Source organism: Mobula hypostoma, chromosome 1 (assembly GCF_963921235.1).
Source record: "Mobula hypostoma chromosome 1, sMobHyp1.1, whole genome shotgun sequence".
Classification (NCBI taxonomy): Eukaryota; Metazoa; Chordata; class Chondrichthyes; order Myliobatiformes; family Myliobatidae; genus Mobula; species Mobula hypostoma.
In genome coordinates this window covers 218,790,775-218,817,908 of record NC_086097.1, presented here as the reverse complement: position 1 = coordinate 218,817,908, position 27,134 = coordinate 218,790,775, and the positions used below count along the sequence as shown (strand labels likewise).

The window sequence follows — 27,134 nt, the reverse complement described above, 5'->3', positions numbered from 1 at the left end:
CCAATTCCCACTGACAGCCTTGGAAGAAAAAATGGAGAGTAACGGTTTCCAATGAAGGGTGAGTGACTAGTTAACACAAATACCTATTTCAACAAGTCAGCACAAGTGATCATTTGCATTTTTACAGTTCAGTATCTAGGTTATGGAGTAATAGGAAATAAACAATGAATTGTTTCAGTTACCTTGGAGCAGACTGGGGTGTTCGGTCCCTCACTCCAAGATTCTTAGCGGAGTTCTGCACTCTAGCTCCCTGAAATGAAACAAAGGCTTCTTACTGGTGCATAATGCTAGTTCAACTGTTTTAATGCGCGTCTTGGAAGAAACTACAGTGATAAAAATACACAGTGAGATTACCTTTACACACTGACAACGTATAAAAGTTGGAGTACAGAGTTTCACAGACAGTGGCAGACTAATTGATTCCTTCAGGGAATTGATAATTTACTCACTTGGAGAAGCATTAAGGGTAGAAAAGTTAATTTATACAACACACACAAAAAATGCTGGTGAACGCAGCAGGCCAGGTAGCATCTATAGGAAGAGGCACAGTCGACGTTTCGGGCCGAGACCTTTCTTCAGGACTGGACCTCTTCCTATAGATGCTGCCTGGCCTGCTGTGTTCACCAGCACTTTTTGTGTGTGTTGCTTGAATTTTCATCATCTGCAGATTTCCTCGTGTTAAAGTTAATTTATATACCATTTTACCATAAATTACACAAACATATCATGGCATCTAATATGTAGTTAATAACTTTGAATTGCAGTGGCTATTGTCAGGTAGGAAAACACAGCAGCCATTTTGGGCATCACAAAACCAGAGTTACATGATTGATCATTTAATTTGTTGCTGCCCCAGATGAGTGAGAGTGGAGAAATGAGGAAGGTCTTATAGTTTCTCGTTAGGCAAGGTTAAAGGATCTTTAAATTTCCACAAGATTACTGGGGCATGGCAAATAGAACTTTGGCTTTACACCTCATCTGAAAATTGGTATCTACAACGTCGAAGAGTTGTGCACTGAAGTTTAAGTGTAAATCATACAAATGGCTTGAAATATCCCCCAAATGAGAATGAAGAAATTAACTTCTGTTATTTCCAATTCAGATACCAATGCAACTTTGCTCAAAGGTACGAGTAGAACAAGAAGCAAGCAGTCTGCTGAGTATTAGAAGTAAGAGCCAATAGCTCTGACAGTTTTGCAAGGTTTTAGTTCAACATTTTTAAGCATTTGAATTTTATTACAAATATTGATATTATAACAATTTTTAATGTTTACCTTATGGTTCTGCAAATAGAAATGGATTCTGTTCTGCTCCTCAAAAAAAAGTATATTGGAAAGTTGCTGATTTACGTTAGAATACAATTTAATAGAATTCAGTAGTCTTTGTATGGTTAATTTATATAACTGTTACAGTGAGATCCTTATTTAACTATCACACTCACAAATTATATGTGCTATTTAAGGAAATATATTCCATGTAAAGTAGGTAGAATAATAATTAAATACTTATGACTTCTATTACTTTTCATTAAAATTTCATGTTCATTTCTTAGCTATTAAAAATTAATTTAATTAATATAATAGTTTTTAAAAATAATACTTATTCATATATTGAATCTATTTTGGTCCTCAGAAATTTAGACTTTTGCACTGTGTATGTATGTGTATATATATCACTTTATATTTTGGTGTTAGCTAATGTCTTACGAAATGAAAAGAGATTTCCTGCCGAAGGATCTAGGTCCTGAAACGTCGACTGTGCTTCTCTTTTCCATGGTGCTGCCTGAACTACTGAGTTCCTCCAGCATTTTGTGTGTGTTGCTTAGATTTCCAGCATCTGCAGATATCTGCAGATTATTCTCTTGTTAGATATTTCTAATTAGTGCAATATACAATGTTTTGTCAAATGCATTTTTCAGAGTTAAATGCAAAATAGTCAGGGAAATGTAATCAATAAATCTAGCAATATGATGAATTGTGACATTTGATACCGCCTTTAAGTTTGACAAGCAAGTTAATGCAGTAGTAAAAGCCAGTTTTTTCCAGCTTCGTACTATTGCCAAAATCAAGTTGTTTCTCTCTTTCAGAGATCTCAAGAAAGTCATCCACGCCCTTATATCCTCCCGCTTGGACTACTCCAACTCCCTATATACTGGAATTAGTCAGTCGTCCCTGTCCCGCCTGCAATTGGTCCAGATCGCCGCAGCCAGGATCCTGACAGGTGCCCGGAAAAGGGTCCATATCCTGGCCTCTCTCCACTGGCTACCAGTATGGTTTAGAATTGATTTTAATGTTTTCCTGTTTGTTTATTAAGCCCTAAATGGGCTGGCCCCCTCCTATCTAACCCCTTATTCTATTTCCAGGTCCCTCAGGTCGGCTGACTTGGGGCTCCTGGCTGTCCCGCAATCTAAATTTAAGTTCAGGGGTGACAGCCCTTTGCTGTTGTAGCCCCTAGACTGTGGAACAGCATTCCCCTCCCTATCAGATCTGCCCTCTCCATTGACTCTTTTAAGTCCAGGCTCAAAACTTACCTTTATTCACTAGCGTTTGAATCTTCCTGATGCGACTGATTTTTGGCTTGTGCCTAGGCTTATGTGTTGTTTATTTTGTGCCTACAAGCTGTGTGCCTTGTTGTTTATATCTGTTTTTTTTTTGTATTTGTGATTTTAGCTACCTGTTATGCTTTGTACAGCACCTTGGTCAATATGGGTTGTTTTTAAATGTGCTTTATAAATAAATTTGTCTTGACTTGGTTTGACTTGAAAATTGGAATTGAAGTGTTTTTGTTTCGCTTCAAATAGCTCTTCTTCAGCAAAAATGTTGACTAAATTGAAATGCTAATAAGCCTACTATTCTGTCTGTAGAATATCATTATGTTTTCACGTCTGCTTTGAAAGGAAAGAATATCCAGTGCAAGGCTGAAGAATTCTTGGTTTCCTTGGTCCCATCATAAGTGCACAATGTGGCAGATCAGTATGCAAAGAAATCAACTGAAACTTTTTCTACATGTATTATCAGATGCAATAATAAACTGGTGTATCATTTTGAAATCTTTTGTAAAATTCACAGTATGTCAAAGTTACTAATAAAAACCAATGCATAAACTGAAATGCTATTTGTCAGGAAAAGTTAGAAAGTAGTTTTAAATCACCTTGCTGAAATTAGACTTGAAAGTGGATATATCATCAAAATATGTATACCATATACTGTACGACCTTGAGATTAATTTTTTTGCAGACAGCCACAAAACAAAGAATCCACGAGAAACCAAAGACCGACAAACACCTGATGTGCAAATGAATACAAATCGTGCAGATAATAAAGTCACCAAATAATACTGAGAACTTGAGCTGCAGATTCCCTGAAAGTGAGTCCGCAGACTGCACAGTGAGGCAGCGCTGAGGTGAATGAAGTCAGTCCAGGAGCCCAGTGGATGCAGGGCAACAACTACAATATGGTCTGGTTCCGATCACCCTTGTTAGTATTTTTAAACTCAGCCGTTAAATGAATCTCACCCACAACTGCTATATAGCATGGTTTTCCATGAGATACGTGTTCACGCTCATGTCAATTTACTGATGTATGTTTAAAAAGAATCTAAAAATGTCACCTTGTGTCCAGTTCATAATTCTCTGTTAAAAGATCACATAGTTCATATCTACACTAAACTAAAGTATCTGTAGCAATCTGTTAGACATCTGTGAAGCCATTGTAAGAGTGTGAATCAGGCAACATAAGGTCAGCCAACCAAATTTTCATCATTTTTCTGCGTGATGCGCCAGTAGCATTACACCGCTTACTTTTTAACTTGTGTCATAAATGCACCTTATTATTTGTTAGTTTATTTGTGCTAATATTACATTATGTATTATGTGTGTGACTTGTTCTGTACTGTGTTATGCACCTTGGTCTGATGGTGAACTAGAAGGAGCTGTTCCTTATATTTTGAGTGTGTGTCTTCAGGCTTCAGTACCTCCTCCTTGATGGTGGCAATGAGGGGTGGGCATGTTCTGGGTGACAGGGGTCATTAATGTTGGATGTCACCCCTTTGAAGGTGTCCTTGATGCTGGAGTGCCTACTGCCCGTGTGCGAGCTGGCTGAGTTTACAACTTCCTGCAGCTTTTTCCGATCTTGTTCAGCAGCCTCTCCATACCAGATGGTTATGCAACCATTTAGAGTGCTCTCCACGATACATTTGTAGAAATTTACTTGACCTTGGTGACAAACCAATTCTCCTCAAACTCCGAATGAAATATAGCCGCTGTCATGCCTTCTTTGTAATTACATGGCTATGTTGGGCCCATGATAGATCTGCAAACATGTTGAAACCCAGGAAGTTGAAATTGCTCACCCTTTTCATTTTTGATCCATCGATGAGAACTGCTGTGTGTTCCCTTAACTTCCCCCTGCTGAAGTCCACAATAAATTGCTTGCTCTTACTGACACTGAGTGTAAGGTTATTGCTGCCACACCACTCAGATCTATCTCGCTCCTGTACGCCTCCTTGTCACCATTTGAAATTCTCCCAACAATAGTTGTGTCATCGGCAAATTTATATTGTAGTTGGCATTTCAGCTGTGCCTAGCCACACAGTCATTTGGCAGTATACATCTATATAGATGAATGACATAAACTGAACTTGAACTTGAAATCTTTTGTCTTTAACATTACAGACTCTCCCATAACTCTAAGCCAGTGGTCCCCCAACTTCTTTGGATTATCGTCTCCTTGACTCCCAGACCACACCCCCAGCACACCCGTTTCCCTTTCCAGTCATTACATAACAACTGAAAGAATTTTCATTTACGAAGCACAGTGAAAGAGAATAGAAACTGCAGATTTAAAGTAGTGACAAATAATTCCAAATATTATTCAAATCTATTTAAAGCTATAAATAAAATTATTTCTTTATTTAATTAATTACAGTAAAAACAAATTTCAACAACAATTTTAGAATGTACATTACTAGTCCAGCTATTTACTACTTCATTGCTTTTGCCCTTTTCAATGAGATAGACTGGCTTGGACCAGCTTCTCAACATCAGGCTGAAAGTCACTCAGAAGAAGTCTCAGATCACCATGTTCAGTAATTTACAGTCTGTTTCATTGCCTTGAAAAACGTTGGGCAACTGCACTGAAACTGTGCTTCACTAAGTATGATATTGGAAAGGCAATACAGAGTTTCTTGATTTCCTCCTCAGTGCAGAATAGCTCGCAGAGATTTCTTTCTGCAACCAAAAGTCCTGATATGATTTTTTGAGCCTCAATTTCAGCTCAAAGTCAATTTGTAGCAAGATCACTACTTCCTCCATCCTTCCTGTTAATCCTTTAACACGCATGTTCGGGAATTGATACACAATCTGAAATTTGGATTGAGGGCAGATTCTGAAATCTGTCTGACATGACACAACAGCTCACCCAGGTGGGCAGAATAATGGCATTTGCGTGCTGAACCCAGGACAAATCCCCTGAAATGATAGCACCAAGAAATTTAAAGTTGCTGAGCCTTCCCACCTCTGATCCCCTGGTGAGAACTAGCTCATGTACCTCCAGTTTCCTCCTCTTGGAGTCAATATTCAGGTTTTTGGTTTTGTCGACACTCAACGAGAGGTTGTTGTTGTGGCACCATTCAGCTAGATTTTCAACCTCTCTCCTAGATGCTGATTTGTCACCACCTTTGATCCTGCCGCCAACAGCAGTGTCATCAGAAAACTTGAATATGGCAATGGAGCTGTACTTAGACTCACAGTCATAAGCATAACGTGACTGGAGCAGTCGTCTAAGCACACAGCCTTGTGACGCGCCTGTGCTGCTGATGATTGTGGGGGAGATGTTGTTGCCAATCCAAACTGACTGTGTCATCTGCAAGTGATGAAATTGAGGAACCAGTTGCACAAGGAAGCATTGAGGCCTAGGTCCTAGAGCTTATCTTGCAGTTTGAAGGGGATGATAGTGTTGAATGCAAAGCTGTAGTTAATGGAGAGCATCCTGATGTATGCATCTTCACTGTCCAGTTGTTTCAGGGTTGAGTGCAGAGCCAAAAAATGACCAATTGTGATGGTAGGCAAACTGGAGTGGATCCAAGTCACTCCTTCGGTTGGAGTTGATGTGCTTCATCACCAACCTCTCAATGCATGTGATTGCATAGATGTAAGTGTTACTGAGTGATAGTCAATGAGGCGAGGTACCCTGACTGAGCCAGATACTTTCCACTGGTTCACCCTCCTGAAGGATGCTCTCATGCTGGCCTCGTGTTGTGGGAGTTTGTGAAGATGCCTCCATGTTCTGTCGGTCAAAGTGAGCACTGAGCTCATCTGGAAGCCAAACCTTATTGTCACATGGTCACTTGGCTTCACTTTGTAAGACTTTGAAGGAAATGAAGCTATACTGCCCAAGGGGGAAGAGCTACAATTCTGCAGATACTGGAAATCTTGAGCAATGCGCCCAAGAGGTTGGGGGAACTCTGCAGATCAGGCATTTCTGTCCTGATGAAGGGTTTCGGCCTGAAACATCAATTGTTTATTTTCTTCCATAGGTGCTGCTTGACTTGCTGAGCTCCTCCAGCATTTTGTGTGTATTGCCCAAGTGGGGAGAATTCAGATTGCTGGGAATCTGGGGGAAAAAGGGTCAGTTAAAGTGGGATGGATTCCATCATGAGGAAAACTAAGCCTGGATTTTCCTGAAGCAGGTCCAACCTAAGGAGTGAGAAGCTGCACAGAGATGCAAAGACAGCTGGCAATGCTGGCTCTTTCTGAATTCCACATTTATCTGAAAAATATAGGAATTCAGCATGCTATTTGAAAAAATACAAATTGTGAATTGCTCACTGGCTGTCCCACTTTCTTTTACCCATTCCATCCATTGAACTGAATAATTAGTATGCATTGTGACGAGAATACACATAAATTAAGATGTTAGCTGGCCTGGACTGGCACCAGTGGGATCAGCGGTTGGTCTGCCACCTGTCCTCAGGGGAAGAGAGATAAGGAAAACAATGGAGCAGCATTTGGAGATGTTAATGAAGGGACGGGAGAGAGTAACGGAAGGAGAGCTGTGAAGATTGGCTCCCCCTTTGAACCCTGAACTGTTTGAAGTGATGGACAGGCGATACCTCAGCAGGGGGATAAAAAAGGGACAGGTTCGCTAAGGCAACACACACACGACACCCCGAGGTAACGAGACCCTGGAAGCGGTGCGTCTCCCACAAGTCGGTGGGAAGTTTTGGACTGCTGATCGCGGGACAAGCCATAGACGCACAGGGTGGAAAGGCCCGATCGGCGGGAACCTGGTGTGTGTCCACCCTTGCCTGGGTGCCAGTCACCACAGAGAAACGATCGTATCTGGAAACGGAGGGGTCACGGTCGGTGACCTCAGATGACATCACAAAGGGCTCGCACAAAAGCTGACTGAGAAGAATGTCGAAGGTCTGTGTGGAAGCCGTTTGAATATTCGTTCGTTTTGCTCTCTCTCTCCTTCCCCCCACTGTCCATCTCTCACGGCAGCGATTACTGCAAACTGAACTGAACTAAATTGAACTGAACTTTGCGTCACTTTGAAACTGGTCATTTACCCCTAGACAACGATAGAGCTTGATTGATCCTGTTATCTTAATTCTGTGTACATGTGTGTTTATCATTGCTAAACTGTTGCATTTATTATCCTTTTGATTAGAGTACTGTTTTGTTTGTTTCTTTAATAAAACTTCCTTAGTTCTAGTAATCCAGACTCCAACTGAGTGATCCATTTCTGCTGGTTTGGCAACCCAGTTACGGGGTATGTAACAGCATTCATCAAGCAGATTTTGTGGGACAGAAGCCCATAGTCCATGGTTTGTTTAACATTGGCACAGAGTCAGGAAATCACTGCAACAACCTCAAAGAAAGTTCAAGTTTCCTACATTCATATGAGATTCCTAACCTTCCTAGTGGTTACCTGGGGAAATACCAGCAAATACAAAGGCAAATACCTTAAAAATCTAGACCATAATATAATTGTGAAAATTTATATAATCATATAAAGAGAGAGGAACAGAAGTAAATGTCAATTCAACAGGGACAAAGATAAGAGAAAGCATAATGGGAAATAGTGTATGACTGAAATGCTAAACAAATATTTTGCATTGGTCTGCACTGCAAAAAATAGATTAAATATAACATAACTGGAAGGCCTAATGACAGCAAGAAACAGAAAATCAATAATATCATGAAAATAGAAACTGCTAGAGAAATTAATTAAACATAACTAGGCAAATCCTCTGAGCCTGACATCTGCATCTCAATGTTTTAAAAGAGGTAATCGCAGACACAGCTTTTATACTTCATGTTAACTTCCAATATTCTCTTATTTCTGGATTAAAGCAGCAGATTAGAAATTAGCAAATGTAATGGCAAAAGTAAAAAGAGGAAGAGAAAATTATAAACTGCCTGATATCTATTGCTGCAAAGTGTTGTAACTTTATCATTTAAGGACCTAGTAACTGGAACTTAGACAATCACAACATAATTCTGCAGATGACATTGTTCAATAAAAGAGATTTGACAAATCGAATAGAGCTTTCGAGAATGTAATACGTGTGGAAGGCAGTGGATGTAAAATATTTGGATATTAAAAAATCAGACCAAACACTGTTACATGAAGATTTCATGAGGATGGAGGTTAATAAATACAGGTGAAACACCCTAGTTTCCTTGGCTGCATAATCTAGGGAATGACACTCTCAAATCCCACCAAACTCGTGAGATTGAGGTGGCTTTTCCCAATCCATACCCCGGTTTGTGTGGATGCTGTGTAATTTGCTACCCTGTTACAAATTAGTGCCAGGAAATAACAGGCACTGCAGTGCCTATGATTAAAGAAATTATATTTATGAATCTTAACTTAAATAAAAAGTTAGTAAAGAATAACAAAAAGAAAAGGGCCCATTCTAATTAAACAGTCAAATACACACAAGTTGGACTTCCTGTCACTCACACACTGGACCCTTGGTCAGCGTGAACACTCACACCACCTTCCGAACATCGTTCGCAATCCATCTCAAACAAACAGGTCTCCCACTGGATCATATATGGCGGCACATGTGTATCGCGAGGCTCAGTGTTTTACCAGATTTCGAAAAATGGTGTTAATTTATCTGCTTGTTTCAGCGTGTTCGCTCGATTCGGCTACGCGAACTACACTTACAGCAAGCAGTCACTTTTGGACATTAACTATCGATGCACCAACACAAGTTTTGAATTATCCATTCAACTTCGACCAACTACCTCCGGAGTTAGTAAGGACCACGGACCGGCATTCAATTCGCTCCGTCGGGAAGGGCCCGGTGCCAGCATCAAGACCGAAAACAAAGACGGGGTAAGCGTGGAGGTTTGCGTGCTAGGCTAAGGCTAAATCCACACCGGCCAGCGCTACCTAGCATCTTCCTCGCCAGTGTTCGGTCTCTGACGAACAAGCTGGACGAACTAAGGACTTGGACCCTCACACAAAGAAGGCTTATGGGTTGCAGCGTCATATTTTTTATGGAGACTTGGCTAAACAGTGATGTCCCAAACAACCTGGTGGAACTGGAAGGGCACACGGTCTTCAGGGCTGACAGAACTGCAACAGCGACAGGTGAAAGTAGGGGAGGTGGTTTATGCATCTACGTGAATTGATCACGGTGTACTAACTCTACCATTGCTGACACTTATTGCTCTGTTGATCTGGAATACCTGCTTATTAAGTGCAGACCTTTTTATCAAACACGAGAGTTTACATGCATCATTGCTGTTGCAGTTTATGTACCGCCGGATGCTAAGGCTAAAGTAGCCATGAAAGATCTCAGTGCCACTATTAGCAAGCTGCAGACACTGCATCCAGATGGAGCCTTTATTGTCGCTGGGGACTTTAATTATTGTAACCTACGTACCGTGCTTCCAAGATTTTACCAAAATGTATCATACACCACAAGGGGAAATAAAACCTTTGATCATGTCTACACAAATGTGGCTGATGTTTACAAAGCCACTACCCTCCCCCACCTGGGACAGTCCGGTCATTAAACATGTGAAACCCACAATGAAGACTATTAAGATCTGGCTGGAGTGGGCTGACTCTGCTCTTCAGCATCAATTCCAGCACACAGACTGGAGCGCGTGTGCTGCCCATGCCACCACAGACTTTCAGATTAATATTGACTTGTATACCAACTCTGTCCTTGAGCACGTCAACAAGTGTGTAGATAGAGTGACAACAAATAAAAGTTTTCCCCTATCAGAAACCATGGATGAACAGAGAAGTTCACTTCCTGCTCAAAGTCAGAGATTCAGCCTTCAGGTCTGCAGACCGGGAGGCTTACTGCTCAGCCAGGGCCAACCTGAGGAGGGGAATCTCTCAGACTAAACACATATACAAACAGAGAATCGAGGAGCATTTCAACTCCTCGGACCCCCAGTGCATGTGGCATGGCATACAGGTCATTACAGACTTCAAACAACCTATTACTGTGCCCCCTTCCAGCTCTGCTTCCCTCCCTGATGAGCTCAATTACTTCTACGCTCGCTTTGACCAAGAGAACAAGGAGTTCACCCTCAAAGCAGATCTCCCACCTGGTGAACTGCCTCACAACAGGAATTCTGCAGATGCTGGAAATTCAAGCAACACACATCAAAGTTGGTGGTGAACGCAGCAGGCCAGGCAGCATCTCTGGGAAGAGGTACAGTCGACGTTTCAGGCCAAGACCCTTCGTCAGGACTAACTGAAGGAAGAGTTAGTAAGAGATTTGAAAATGGGAGGGAGAGGGGGAGATCCAAAATGATAGGAGAAGACAGAAGGGGGAGGGATGGAGCCAAGAACTGGACAGGTGATTGGCAAAGGGGATATGAGAGGATCATGGGACAGGAGGTCCGGGGAGAAAGACAAGGGAGGGGGAACCCAGGGGATGGGCAAGGGGTATAGTCAGAGGGACAGAGGGAGAAAAAGGAGAGTGAGAGAAAGAATGTGTGTATAAAAATAAATAACGGATGGGGTATGAGGGGGAGGTGGGGCATTAGCGGAAGTTAGAGAAGTCGATGTTCATGCCGTCAGGTTGGAGGCTACCCAGACGGAATATAAGGTGTTGTTCCTCCAACCTGAGTGTGGCTTCATCTTTACAGTAGAGGAGGCCGTGGATGGACATGTCAGAATGGGAATGGGATGTGGAATTAAAATGTGTGGCCACTGGAGATTCTTTCTCTCACTCTCCTTTTTCTCCCTCTGTCCCTCTGAATATACCCCTTGTCCATCCTCTGGGATCCCACCCCCCCCCGCCACTTGTCTTTCTTCCCGGACCTCCTGTCCCATGAGCCTCTCATATCCCTTTTGCCAATCACCTGTCCAGCTCTTGGCTCCATCCCTCCCCCTCCTGTCTTCTCCTATCATTCTGGATCTCCCCCTCCCCCTCCCACTTTCAAATCTCTTACTAACTTTTCCTTCAGTTAGTTCTGACGAAGGGTCTCGGCCTGAAACGTCGACTGTACCTCTTCCTAGAGATGCTGCCTGGCCTGCTGTGTTCACCAGCAACTTTGATGTGTGATGAATTGCCTCTCTCACTTTCCACCTCCGATGTTTGCGCCACCCTGAGCAGGGTGAATGTACGGAAAGCAGCTGGTCTGAATGGAATAGCTAGCCATGTGCTCAGAGTCTATGCAGGGCAGTTGGCTGGGGTCTTCACAGACATGTTTAATCTGTCCCTGGCCCAGGCAGTTGTCCCCACAAGCTTCAAGATCACCACCATCGTGCCGGTGCCGAAGCATTCCACTGCCACGGGTATGAATGACTTCTGCCGAGTTCCACTCACTCCCATCATTGCGAAGTGCTTTGAGAGACTGGTTCTATCACTTCTGAAATCCTGTCTGCCCACTACCTTGGACCCCCATCAATTTGCCTATTGCACCAGCAGGTCAACAGAGGATGCCATCTCCACGGCACTTCACTCTGCCCTGACCCACCTGGATAGCCCCAACTCTTACGTCAGAATGCTGTTCATTGACTTTAGTTCGGCATTCAATACTGTGATCCCCTCCAAGCTGATCGCCAAACTTCGCCAGCTTGGTATCTGCTCATCCCTCTGCAATCAGACCTTGGACTTTCTGACTAACAGACCCCAATCAGTTAAGTTAGACAACCTCTCCTCCTCCACTCTCACCCTGAACACCGGCGTGCCTCAAGGCTGTGTGCTGAGCCCTCTTCTGTACTCCCTTTTCACCTATGACTGTGTTCCTGTACGTGGTTCTAACTCTATAATCAATTTCACAGACGACACCACGGTGGTTGGCCTGATCAGGGGGGATGACGAGATGGCCTACGGGGACGAGGTCCAGCACCTGGCCGCATGTTGTGGCGACAACAACCTGGCCTTAACATCCAGAAGACCAAGGTGATCATTGTGGACTTCAGGCATGCTGGGAGCCACACTCACGTCCCCATCTACATCAACGGAGCTGTAGTGGAGTGTGTATCAAGATTCAAATTCCTTGGTGTCCACATTTCTGAGGATCTCACCTGGTCCCTGAACTCCGCCATCCTGATCAAAAAGGTGCAACAGCACCTTTATTTCCTGCAGAGCATCAAGAAAGCTTACCTCTGTCCCAGGATACTGACGGACTTTTACTGCTGTAGCATTGAGAGCATACTCGCCAACTGCATCTCAGTGTGGTATGGCAATTGTCCCGTATCAGACCGCAAAGCTCTCCAGCATGTGGTGAAAACTGCCCAACAGATTATTGGCACCCAATTGCCCACCATTGAGAACATCTACCATAAATGCTGCCTGGACAGGGTGAAAAGCATTATCAAGGATGCATCTCACCCTAACCACAGACTTTTTACTCTCCTCCCATCTGGTAGGTGCTACAGGAGCCTCCACTCCTGCACCAGTAGGCTCAGGAAAAGCTTCTTCCCTGAGGCTGTGACCCTGCTGAACCTCACATCACAGCGCTAAGCAGTATTGCACCCATATTGTACTGTCTCAGTACTTTTATATTTGTGTGCTGTAGCACTTAATTTTTATTCACAGTTATTTTGTAAATAATTCTATTCTTTGCATTTCTGGTTAGATGCTATCTGCATTTCATTGGCTTTGTATCTGTACTCAGCACAATGACAATAAAGTTGAATCTAATCTAATCTAATCTAATCTAATCATATGCTGTAACTGTTTCTCTCCAGCGTCTTCCTCTTCATCTCCTGCTGAACAAAAGCCCCAAGCCCAACCTTAGTATCCCTCACCAGAGAAACCTCCCCTTAATCTGACCATCCTAATTAGGTGGCACATAATTCTCCTCATCTCTGATCTTCAACTATAACCCAAACAGGTTGAAAACAGAACTGACTGCTCTTACAGAACTGCTAAATGAAATACATACAGCATAACAGTAAAAATATGAACCAAGGCATTACACAGAACTATTCAGGTATCCAAACAAAACTAACAGCAGAGGCAAGAAATTATCAGATTGTTAATAGTAATGGATATGTTAAGTAATATAATAATAATAATAAGTGTTGTATTCACTGACATCTGAATTTGGCTGAAGAGGACCCAGATGGATCAGAGAAAACCTCAAGAATTTTTGAGCTGGTCCTGTTGTGTACCTGTCATTAGATTCACTACTTTAGTGACAGGAATGACCAGAAAACATGGCATTTATTATCAGTAAGAATTTGTTTCAGCAGGAAGATAATGACAGAATTGTGCTATTTTATTTGAGTGGATTTGCGTCAGTATGGCAACCTTTGATGGCTGTCAAGATGATTATAACATTAGGTTTTTAAATGCCCATTTTTTTCAGGTGAACATTAAGGATGTCTGTCGTGAATGTCATGCTTGTTCCTGGGCAATTGTTTCACGGGGCTTTCTGTTGGCCACATATGATCAATTAACTAACAAGGTACTGCTAATTCAAGAGGAGTTTATGCAAAGGAACTTTTAATTTCCCTTGGAACCATGGCCACAAGTTATTTTCATATATAGAGGCTTAAACTGAGCTTCATCAATCTGCTAAATTAAAAATTGAATGATCAACAGTGCATAAATAAGAGATGATGAGCTCATCATCAAATAACCTTGGGAGTAAAATGGATAAATAAACATTTATATCCACACAATACTTAAGAAAATTAATTTTATCACACTGTGATAAACTGTCTGAGTAGAATGAAAATCAGGTGGAGAGTTAAGACTTCAATCAACGGATTACTTAAAGGACCGTGTTTAGAATTTGGGCTTTATGATCCAGGATCAAATGCTATGTATTGTGATTATTTTGAAAAATATACAAGGATTAGGCCTAAATTTTAAAACAAAATCAATTTTCAGTGTCATCAATGAGAGATGCTGATGAATGACTCCTGCGCCACTGTTCTCATTTCCCAGTTGGGATGTTACAATTGGTCAATTTTGATTCAATTAATCACATTTTCTTGTAGCAAATTTTGCATCTGACTTAGCTGTGAAAGACAATCACAGATATTTGGATTTTCAGTACCTAAATAATGATTGCACCAATGGCTCTCCCAGTTTGCCAAAATTTGCCAACCTTCACCAACCCAATAGAAGCCAGAGAAGGTTGTAAACATCTACAGATCTATTCCCAATGCAAGTGTTTGGTAGCTATGTGAGCCACATTTTTCTTACAATAGCAAAACACAAATGTGACTTCCAATCTTTTGGAGGAAAACTTCCATAATGAAAAAAATATTTCACACAAACTTATCTTCTATTGTCTGGCTGTTTGCTGAAAGTCCATGCATACAAAATGCATCTTGTATTAGCTAGATATAAATTTAGCTAACATTTCTTAGTTTTTAACTGTAATCAAAAAACTCCTTGACCTACTTCAAAAATACTTTATTTATACAAATAATCCTCTGTATTGACCCCATGCTTATGAAGTAAATCTTGAATTTTGTTTTAAGAATTCAGAATTAAAATGTGCACTGATAATCACATTCATTTGGTGGACACATATTGGAATAACTCGATGATATGACTGGCTAATTCAGAGTGGGGCAGGCCAATAGAAGAAATAAACATTAATAAAATTACAGCTGATGATGGATGATGGTGAGGACACTGACTATGCAGACACTATTTATGTCATTTCCAATTTGATTTCAATGATAGGAAACAACAGTTACCAAATTAATGGAAAATGTTTTTATAAGCAAAAATGTGTGATATTGCTAAATATTAAAAACCCTCCTGCTAGGCAGTACCAAAAATACCTGGCAAATAACTCAAATCCTATATATCATTAGGTTAACAGAGAAACATAGAAACACGGAAAACCTACAGCACAATACAGGCCCTTCGGCCTACATATGTCCTTACCTTAGAACTACCTAGGCTTACCCATAGCTCTCTATTTTTCTAAGCTCCATGTAGCCATCCAGGAGTCTCTTAAAAGCTCCACCACCACCACCGGCAGCCCATTCCACGAACTCACCACTCTCTGCATAAAAGCCTTATCCCAGACGTCTCCTCTGTACCTACTTCCAAGCACCTTAAAACTATGCTCTCTCGTGCTAGCCATTTCAGCCCTGGGAAAAAGCCTCTGACTATCCACACGATCAATGCCTCTCATTATCTTGTACAGCTCTATCAGGTCACCTCCCATCCTCCATCGCTCCAAGGAGAAAAGGCCGAGTCCATTCAACATAGTCTCATAAGGCATGTTCCCCAATCCAGGCAACATCCTTGTAAATCTCCTCTGCACCCTTTCAATAGTTTCTACGTCCTTTATGTAGTGAGGCGACCAGAATTGAGCACAGTACTCCAAGTGGGGTCTGAACAGGGTCCTAGGTAGCTGCAACATTACCTCTCGGCTCCTAAACTCAATCTCACGATTGATGAAGGTCAATGCACCATATGCCTTCTTAACCACAAAGACAACCTGCGTAGCAGCTTTGAGTGTCCTGTGGACTCAGAACCCAAGATCGCTCTGATCCTCCACACTGCCAAGAGCCTTGCCATTAATGCTATATTCTGCCATCACATTTGACCTACCAAAATGAACCACCTCACACTTATCTGGGTTGAACCCCATCTGCAAATTCTCAGCCCAGTTTTGCATGCTATCGATGTTCCACTCTGACAACCCTCCACACTATCCACAACACCCCCAACTTTTGTGTCATCAGCAAATTTACTAACCCATCCCTTCACTTCCTCATCCAGGTAATTTATAAAAATCACAAAGAGAGGGGGTCCCAGAACAGATCCCTGAGGCACAGCACTGGTCACTGACCTCCATGCAGAATATGACCCGTCTACAACTACTCTTAGCCTTCTGTGGGCAAGCCAGTTCTGGATCCACAAAGCAAGGTCCCCTTGGATCCCATGCCTCCTTACTTTCTCAATAAGCCTTGCATGGGGTACCTTATCAAATGCCTTGCTAAAATCCATATACACTACATCTACGGCTCTACCTTCATCAATGTGTTTAGTCACATCTTCAAAAAATTCAATTAGGCTTGTAAGGCACGACCTACCTTTCACAAAGCCATGCTGACCAGTCCTAATGAAAGCAGCAAAGCTAAATTGTGCATTTGCTGCTGGCAGTGTAGTATGATAAACAGCTCTTTTGGTCCAAAGAACTGAATGAAACTTTGCTAATACCTTAGCAGTTTAGTTTTTAGCTTAAGCTGAAACTAAGTCAATGAGAAATAACTTGAATTCTTAGAACTCTATCATAGATAGAGTTGCTTTATCCCCTAGCATAAGGGTTCAGATAACATTATAAAGTAAACAATTATTTGACATGTAATTTTCAGTTTCCATACCTGTTTTCTCATCATATCAGTAGCCTGCATCAGATAACGTGGAGGTAACCCATGACATCTTGCAAGAATTATGGCCTGTTCCAAAGTGACACTCAAGGTACATCTGGAAGAGATGAGAAACGTTAAATCACAAAACATTCCTTTAGGTCACACACATTTTTCAGATATGCAGAAATTCATCCTTGGTTGCCAACAGTAAATGCACAAATTACTAGTGGCTGCACATAAAACCATGCTCAGAAATTCACAAAAAAAACCAAAATGCGCAGCTGCTACCATGCTGCGCATTTAGCGCAAGCAATTGAGAAGTTTCTGTGTACAGTTAACGGAATAGAAATCTTTACAAAAAAAAGAGATGTGAAAAGAAATGTAATGGTCCTACCCGTAAATCAGACCCATCCACACCCTCGGGACACTTTCTTTGCCGTCTGTAATGGTCCTACCCGTAAAGCATTCAACAGCAACTTTTATGTGTTTTGTGTGAAAAGAGATCTCTCTTCTGCTTCCACTAAACCTCATACTTTTCCATTTGCCTCATTATTGGAAAAATAAAGGAAAAAGAGAGAAGAAGTTAGTGGTTGTGATAGGAGACTTGATAGTGAGGTCAACAAACGTGTACTGTGGACGTGAACAGGACACCCGAATGGCATGTTGCCTCCCAGATGTTGGGGTCAGGGATGTCTCAGATCGTGTCCACATTTTGGAGAGGGGCGGGGAGCAGCCAGATGTCTTGGTACATATTAATACAAATGACATAGGAAGGAAACGCAATGAGGTCCTGAAAAGAGAATTTAGAGAGAGGTAAAAAGCTGAGAAACAGGACAATTGGGGAAAATCAGGTTGGTAATGGATCGCAAGAGAGTGAGTTTGTTGAATGCCTAAGAGATAGCTTTTTAGAGCAGTATTTCGTTGAGCCTAGTAGGGGATTAGCCGTACTGGATTGGGTGTTATGTAATGAACCAGAGGCGATTAGGGAGCTTCAGGTAGAAGAACCCTTAGTGATAACAATATGATTGTGTTCAACTTGAAATTTGATAGGGAGAAAGTAATGTCTGATGTAGCAGTATTTCAGTAGAGTAAGGGAAATTACAATGGTATGAGAGAGGAGTTGGCTAAAGTAAATTGGAAGGAGCTGCTGGCAGGGATGTCAGCAGAGCAGCAATGGTGTGTGCTTCTGGGAAAAATGAGGAAGGTGCAGGGCATGTGTGTTTCAAAAATGAGGAAATACTCAAATGGTAAAGTAGTACATCCGTGGCTGACAAGGGAAGTCAAAACTACTGTAAAAGCAAAAGAAAGGGTGTACAACAAAACAAAAATTAGTGGGAAGATAGAGGATTGGGAAGTTTTTAAAAACCTACAGAGAGCAATTGAAAAAATCATTAGAAAGGAAAAGATGAAATATGAAAGCAAGCTAGTAAATAATATCGAAGTAGATAGTAAATGTTTTTTCAAGTATGAGGGGTGTTTAATAAGTTCGTGGCCTAAGGTGGGAGTCAATTTTAGAAAACCTAGCACATTTATTTTTCAACATAGTTCTCTCTTAAGGTAGAAGGAGGTGAGTTATACGACTCTCGTTACATGCACGTGCAGTTCTCCTTGAGTGATTATGCAGAAAGCTTGAAGTTAATAACTCTTCTCCTTCTACCTTAGCCCACGGATTTATCAATCACCCTGCTGTGGACCACTTTCTGGAGGTCCAAGACGCCGACTTCTACAAAGAAGGAATCCGTATACTCCACGACTGCTGGACGAAGTGTGTAAATGTAGGAGCGGACTATGTTGAAAAATAAATGTGCTAGATTTTCTAAAATTGACTCCTTCTACCTTAGGCCACAAATTTATTAATCACCCTCGTATGTTAAAAATAAAAGAGAATTGAGAGTGGATATAGGAACGCTAGAAAATGAGGCAGGACAAATAATAACGGGGGACAAGCAGATGGCTGATGAACTAAATGAGTATTTTGCATCAGTCTTCACTGTGGAAGACACTAGCAGTATGCCTGATGTTGTAATGTGTGAAGCAAATGAGGTGGGTGCAGTTACTATTACAAGAGAGAAGCTGCTCAAAAACCTGAAAGACCTAAAGGTACATAAATCACCCGGACCAGAGGAACGGCACCCTACGGTTCTGAAAGAGGTGGCGTTAGAGATTGTGGTGGCATACGGATCTTGGACCTCCAGAAAGTGTCCACAGATGGGTGATTGATAAGTTCATGGCCTAAGGTAGAAGGAGATGAGTTATACAGCTCTCGTTACATGCACATGCAGGTCAACTCTTTGAGTGAATATGCAGAAAGTTTGGAGTTAATATCACCTTCTACTTTAGGCCACGAACATATCAATCACCCTTGATGAGTTATTAACTTCAAACTTTCTGCATGTGCATGTAATGAGAGGTGTATAACTCATCTCCTTCTACATTAGGCCACGAACTTATCAATCACCCCTCGTATATAAATGATTCAGATGATGGAGTAGATGGCTTTGCTTTCAAGTTTGCAGATGTCATGAAGATTGGTGGAGGGGCAGATAGTGTTGAAGAAACAGGTAGGATGCAGAAGGACTTAGACAAATTAGGAGAATAGGCAAGAAAGTGACAAATGAAATACAAGGTAGGAAAATGATTGGTCATGCACTTTGGTGGTAGAAATAAAGTTGCGGACTATTTTCTAAACGAGGAGAAAATCCAGGAATCTGAGATGCAGAGGGATTTGGGAGTCCTTGTGCAGAACACCCCGAAGGCTAACTTGCAGGTTGAGTCGGTGGTGGGGAAGGCAAATGCCATGTTAGCATTCATTTCAAGAGGTCTAGAATACAAGAGTTAGGATGTGATGCTGAGGCTTTAAAAAGCACTGGTGAGGCCTAACCATGAGTATTGTGAACAGTTTTGGGCCCCTCATCTTAGAAAAGATGTGCTGGCATTGGAGAGGATCCAGAGGAGGTTTGTAAAGGTGATTCCAGGTATAAAAGGGTTATCATACAAGGAACGTTTGATGGCTCTGGGTCTGTACTCACTGGAATTCAGAAGGATGGGGGGGGGATCTCATTGAAACCTTTCAAATGTTGAAAGGCTTAGACAGAGTAGATGTGGAAAGGTTGTTTCCCATGGTGGGGGAGTCTAGGACAAGAGGGCACAGCCTCAGGATAGGAGGGCGCCCTTTCAAAACAGAGATGCAGAGAAATTTCTTTGGCCAAATGTTGGTGAACTTGTGGAATGTGTTGCCACATGCAGCTGTGGAGGCCAGGTAGCTGGGTGTATTTAAGGCAGAGATTGATAGGTTCTTGATTGGACATGGCATCAAAGGTTACGGGGAGAAGGCCAGGAACTTGGGTTGAGGAAGAGATAGAAAAAAGAATCAGCCAAGATTGAATGGTGGAGAAGACTCGATGGGCCAGGTGGCCTAATTCTGCTCCTATGTCTTGTGGTCTTACAGTCTAAAAATATCAAAGCTTTAGAGAGGGTGCAAAGGAGCTTTACCAGGATGCTGACTGTACTAGAGGGAATTTCTATTTAAGATAGGTTGAGCAAGTTAGGACTTTTCTGTTTGGAGTGAAGGGGGATGAGAGGTGACTTCACAGAGGTGTACAAGATGATAGAAGCTTAGGTAGTATGGACAGCCAAATACTTTTTTCCCTGGATACAAACAGCTAATACAAAGGGGCATAATTTTAAGGTGATTAGAGGAAAGTATAGGGGGCATGTCAGATGCAAGTTCTTTACAAGTACAGTGATGTGTTTCTGAAAGTCCAGCAGGAGCTAGTGATACATTAGGAGTATTTAAAAAACTTAAGTATTCATATGGATGACAGAAAAATAGTGTGTTATGTAAGAGGGATGGGCTAGATCGTTCTTAGAGTAGGTTAAAAAGGTCAGCACAACATCAAGGGCATCTTTGGAGTGTCAGTCCATCATGGAGGTGCTGAGGGCCTGTATTATGCTGTAGTGCTCTATGCTCTTTTCCTCAAATCACTCCCTCTCCAACATCACTTACATCCTCTTACCACCATTAGTATTCAATGGAAACAACTGATAAAGTCTACTGATATCTTATATATTCTCCATTTGATCAAAAGTTAATATGAACAGGAGAAAGGACTGGAAAAGGATACCACAGGGGTCGGTATCCCATCAAACATACGGTGATAATACTGAGACTGACTGACAGTGGGTCCAAGTACCTCAGAGAGCTGAGTCTAAGTGGAATGTGAAACCATTCAAACTTGCCCTTCAATGTTTCATTTCAACACCTCTACAGTGTTCCCCAGCAGTGAACAACCATGGTGCTGAGTCAGTAAGAAGCTGTCACTATCTCATCTTAAACATCTCACTATCCATGTACTTTATTTCTGCAGGATATTGGAAGCCCTGTGAGAGGTGTCTCAAGAAGAAAGAGCGGTTGCCATGCCAGCCGTGATGCCGCTGGACAGGATTGTGAGAGTCAAGGAGACATGCAGATTTCTCAAACTTCCTGAAGAAGTAAAGGTGCTGAGGAGCTTTCTCAGACATGGCGTCAATATTGTTGGTCCAGAACTGGTTTTTGATTATGTTCACTCATAGGAATTTGAAGGTCTGAAGTCAGGATCCAGTGCAAAAAGGTGGGATTGAGTCGAAGAGTTGGAGATATTGACAGGCTGCGTCACAGCCTTGTATGGAAACAACAATGTTCTTGAAAAGAAAATCCTACAAGAAGTAGCGGAAACAGCCCAGTCCGTCATGGATGGAGATGTCTCATTTTGTTGTTTTTTGCACACGGGTTGTCTGTCTTACTGGGTGCAGTCTTCCATTGATTCTGTTATGATTATTGGACTTACGGATTATGCCCGCAATGGTATATGGTGATTTATATGTACTTTGATAATAAATTTACTTTGAACTTAGAAGGCAGAGCTGTCATCAATAAACAATAGTCTAATGTAAATGTTTTTACTCAGATGCTCCAGAGATGAGTATAGGGCCAAGGACATGTTTTCTGCCATAGAGCTCTTGCAATAGTAGATGAATTGCAGTGAGTCACAGTTGTTTGCAATGCTGGAGTGATGCGTGCCATGACCAGCCCCTTGACACACTTCATGCTGGTGGTACATTACCTTATTTTGCTAAGGATTTAGGACAATAGAGGCCTTCTTCAAGTGGGAACCCAGAATGAAACAGGGAGAGGTTAAAAGTTGGGATGTCATGTTGCAGCCATATAAAGCATTGCTCAAGCCTCAATACTTCAATAATATCTCATTCAGAGATTTGGTATTTAAATACACAAAGGGTATTAAGTTGCATTTATTGCTCAATTGATTCCATTGAACTCGATTTTTCCCCACATAGTTGGTGGTGGAGTTGAAGAACCAAACAGATTCAGCTTCATTATCTTAAATACAGTGGTTTAAATACTGGAACATATTATGATTCAATAACAGCAGAAAATTTAGAGACCTTTTTATAAAACTGGCATGCAACTTCTCACAATATACTTTGACATTTAATTAAAAATAAACAATTTGATAGAATATTATTTACCCCACCTTCTTTCAGGCTTTATTAAAAGTTGCTTCCACACACAAAAATAAAACATCTTTGCTTAAGGTCAAGCTTCCAGTGATTATATTCTTCAATATTATGACTAGGAGCCCAAGGCTCAGCTTTGTTCAATCTTCAGTCTCTTTATCACAGACCCTGAAATGCATTCCTCCAAATCTATCAATGCCACTACTTCTTAACTTCAAATGCAGTGTGACATCTCTCCTTAATGCAACATTCAGCCATTCCACCGCACCAAATCCCTTTCCTAGCAATGCTCAAAACCTGTTTTCACTTCTTAAGTGCACTGAGTATTTTTGTTTATCGTTGTTTCTAGTGTCATATAAATTACACATTTTAGATTTGAATAAAGCTTATTTGTACTACGTGTTTGAAGTAAGCCAGCCTTGGCAGCAAGATTAAAATTTTTTTCTCTGTTAACCTACAAATGCCACATTTTCTCTTGGTTCTATTTCACTAAATCAGTTATGCTGACTCAAATTACACTCTCAAATTAATTCACAATGGCACTGTATCAAATCCGAGTCATTTGATCATAGCCACCGTGCAAAAATCTAATTTTATAATTTGATTCCTAATTACATAATCTTCATGATAATTAAATTAACTCCCTTCTTTTTGTTGTGGATGTAATCCATAAGACCATAAGACAAAGGAGCAGAAGTCGGCCATTCGGCCCATCGAGTCTGCTCCGCCATTTTATCATAAGCTGATCCATTCTCCCATTTAGTCCCACTCCCCCGCCTTCTCACCATAACCTTTGATGCCCTGGTTACTCAGATACCTGTCAATTTCTGCCTTAAATACACCCAATGACCTGACCTCCACTGCCGCCTGTGGCAACAAATTCCACAGATTCACCACACTCTGGCTAAAAAAATTTCTTCGCATCTCTGTTCTGAATGGCAGCCCTTCAATCCTTAAGTCATGTCCTCTCGTACTAGACTCACCCACCATTTGAAACAACTTTGCCACATCCACTCTATCTATGCTTTTCAACATTCAAAATGTTTCTATAAGGTCTCTCCTCATTCTTCTAAACTCCAAGGAGTACAGTCGAAGAGCGGTCAAATGTTCCTCATATGTTAACCGTCTCATTCCCGGAATCATTCTACTCAATCTTCTCTGAACCATCTCCAATGTCAGCACACCCTTTCTTAAATAAGGAGTCCAAAATTGCACACAGTACTCCAAGTGAGGTCTTACCAGTGCCTTATAGAGCCTCAACATCATATCCCTGCTCCTATACTCTATTCTTCTAGAAATGAATGCCAACATTGCATTCGCCTTCTTTACCACTGACTCAACCTGGAGGTTAACCTTAAGGGTATCCTGCACGAGGACTCCCAAGTCCCATTGCATCTCAGAACTTTGAATTCTCTCCCCATTTAAATAATAGTCTGCCCGTTTATTTCTTCTACCAAAGTGTATAACCATACACTTTCCAACATTGTATTTCATTTGCCATTTCTTTGCCCATTCTCCCAATCTATCCAAGTCTCTCTGCAGACTCTCTGTTTCTTCAGCTCTACCAGCCCCTCCACCTATTCTTGTATCAACAGCAAACTTAGCCAAAAGCCATCTATTCCATAATCCAAATCACTGATGTACCACGTAAAAAGAAGCGGCCCCAACACGGACCCCTGTGGAACACCACTGGAAACCAGCAGCCTACAGGAAAGACGTAAGTAAGATTGAAAGAGTGCAGAGAAAAATTACAAGGATGTTGCTGGGTCTTGAGGACCTGAGTTATAGGGAAATGTTGAATAGGTTAGGACTTTATTTCCTGAATGTAAAAAAATTGAGGAGAGATTCAATCGAGGTATACAAAGTTAGGGGAGCTTTTTCCACTGAGGTTGAGTGCGACAACTAGAGGTCATGGGTTAAGGGGGAAGGGTGAAATGTTTAAAGGAAACTTCTTCACTCAAAGAGTGTTGACAGTGTGGAACAAGCTGCCAGTGCAAATGGTGGATGTGGGTTCAATTGCAACATTCAAGAGAATGTTGAGAATGTTCAGAATGGATGGGAGGGGTATTGGAGATGTTGTGTCTGGGCAACTTACATATCAATTAAAATAAAAGCATGCTCGCGGGAGATGGGTTTAACTGATATATTCGCATTGCAGCGAGAGAGAGAGAGAGAGAGAGAGAGATCAATGTGCATGTGCAGACAACAGATCATACGTAGTGCTTAGGGGAGTCATTGCTTGAAAAGTAGATCCATACATTACAGGGGTCTAGACAAATTAATGGTTCAGCATGGTCGAGACAGGCTGAAGGGCCTGTTTCAGTACTGTGGTGTTCTACGACTAGGGTCAATCCAAACAATTTTCAGATCATGGCATTATAAGATTGACATCTTCATGAAAAGCAAAGCAATTGGTATTAGCTTTAAATGTCTCATAGTGATAATATATACTAGACAACGGGGTGACCCGTTGGGGCACCCTTTGAGAGAAAGGTAGTGCAGTCTGATATGACCAAAATGAACATTAAATTTTCCTGAATGCTATTGGTATCGCTTTGCTTTGGAAACTGAAGTAGAAAACCTCAGTTTATTAAAGAAGAACAACGCGTAGCAAAGCAAATATAGCTGCTCCTTATTTAGCGAAGGACAATTTGATGGCATCATTTCTGGTTTATCTGCCACCCTTGTGCCTCTCGTTGTCATTCTGGAGACGTGCAGTCCTTTCATCCCCCGTCTCTTCATTTCTTCTGCTGTTTGTTGTTTGTCTCTGATCCTGGAAACGTGCATGCCTCTCCTTCTCTGTCTCTTCTTCTCTCATCCTTTTTTGTCGTGACTCTTTGATCCTGGAGTCGTGCGACCCTGGCCTCATCCAATTCTTGTTCTCTCCTTCTCCTTGCCACTTCCTGACAACGTTTGGCGTCATCTCTTGACCACGCAGCATAATTAGGCTGATCATTTTTTTACCCTAATGCTGGATAGAAGATACGAAGTAGTAACACCAAAGGATGCTGATTATTCTTGATGATGTGGTTGGCGCTCTCCTAAATGGACGTGATATAGTCACTGCTGTCCTTTGACTGTAGCAAAGGGTTTTATGGGTGTCTCGAAGTACGTCATTACAATAAAATTTAATTATCTCTTATTGATGGGTGGCAGTTAGATCTATCCCAATCCTGCGCATGCTGATGGTGATTAGCAGATTGTGGACCCCTCAAAATAGAGCTGCCCTGCCCTTTTGCTCCAGTAGGTGTCGCTGCTGAGGCTGGCTGTGCGCATGCGTTGGGCTGTCGCGTCCAGATTTCCGTGTTGGCCGATCGGGTCTCCGGTGAAAGGCAGCCTGTCAATTTTTGGGGAATGAGCAATTTTATATGAATATACAACCCTGAACTTTGCCTGCATTCTGTAAGTTAGCACATTTTAATTCGATTTAGCCAAAAAAAGTGCGGCTGTAATGCACTGTTTGCGCTAATTGGAGGTCACAAACAGTCAAACAGACAGACAGAGCATGAGAGTTTTAGTATTATATAAATTTTGCATTTCTCATTGGAATTTAGTTCCCAATCATATTTCAAGAGTTTATGATACATTGCTCCATTCTCTTTGCAATTTGAAATTATAATTCCCTGTACTTGTGCCACATAATTCTCATGCTCTTATGCCATTAAACTAAATAAATACAAATATGTTCATGAGTTTTGGTGTAATTTCATCATTTCAATACTTTTCAGCAAAAAGAAAAGTCACAGAAATAAATTTTCATCAAAAGAATTAAAATTTCCAGCAAGTTTAATATAATAACACAAGAGGTTTAAACATTACGCATCATAAATAGAGGGCTATGGGTAAGCCTAGTAATTTCTACTAGCGCATAAAGGAATTTAAACTGCGCATAAAAGGTTATCACCCTCTACCTCGACGTGTTAAGTATTCTACACAATTGCACACAACCATAGTTCCTTTTCCTTTGTGTTCTTATGTTCTGGTTCCTGATGTGGACGGTGTTGGCAACTTGGAGTTTGCGATGATTTGTCTGCAGATTTTAGAACTGGCTTATTTATACTGCTTTTATTGAAGAAACTATTCAGTGCGCAAATAATGTCACTGGGCAAAAAACTTGCACAGCACAAAATTTTTGTGCACACTGGCTGGTGACCAGTGGTATGCCTCAGGAATCTGTTCTGGGACCCCTACTCTTTGTGGTTTTTATAAATGACCTGGATGAGGAAATGGAGGGATGGGTTAGTAAATTTGCTGATGACACAAAGGTTGGGGGTGTAGTGGATAGTGTGGAGGGCTATCAGAGGTTACAACGGGACATTGTTAGGATGCAAAACTGGGCTGAGAAGTGGCAGATGGAGTTCAACCCAGATAAGTGTGAGGTGGTTCATTTTGATAGGTCAAATATGATGGCAGAATATAGTATTAATGGTAAGACTCTTGGCAGTGTGGAGGATCAGAGGGATCTTGGGGGTCTGAGTCCATAGGACGCTCAAAGCAGCTGCACAGGTTGACTCTGTGGTTAAGAAGGCATACGGTGTATTGGCCTTCATCAATCGTGGAATTGAATTTAGGAACCGAGAGGTAATGTTGCAGCTATATAGGACCCTGGTCAGACCCCACTTGGAGTACTGTGCTCAGTTCTGGTCGTCTCACTACAGTAAGGACGTGGAAACCATAGAAAGGGTGCAGAGTAGATTTACAAGGATGTTGCCTGGATTGGGGAACATGCCTTATGAGGATAGGTTGAGTGAACTCAGCCTTTTCTCCTTGGAGCGACGGAGGATGAGAGGTGACATGATAGAGGTGTACAAGATAATGAGAGGCATTGATCGTGTG

At 41.6% G+C, this 27,134-nt stretch overlaps 1 protein-coding gene across 1 annotated transcript in view; it reads right to left on the bottom strand.

Moving 5' to 3' along the window:
• The window catches only part of prex2 (phosphatidylinositol-3,4,5-trisphosphate-dependent Rac exchange factor 2), a 401,147-nt gene that overhangs the window by 32,797 nt on the left and 341,216 nt on the right, over positions 1 to 27,134 (bottom strand). Inside the window, exons 38-39 of the mRNA XM_063064762.1 lie at positions 16,797 to 16,899; positions 183 to 250 (exon numbers count right to left, since the gene is read on the bottom strand). Coding sequence (XP_062920832.1) covers positions 183 to 250; positions 16,797 to 16,899 — 171 coding nt within the window. The remainder of the gene's footprint in view (positions 1 to 182; positions 251 to 16,796; positions 16,900 to 27,134) is intronic.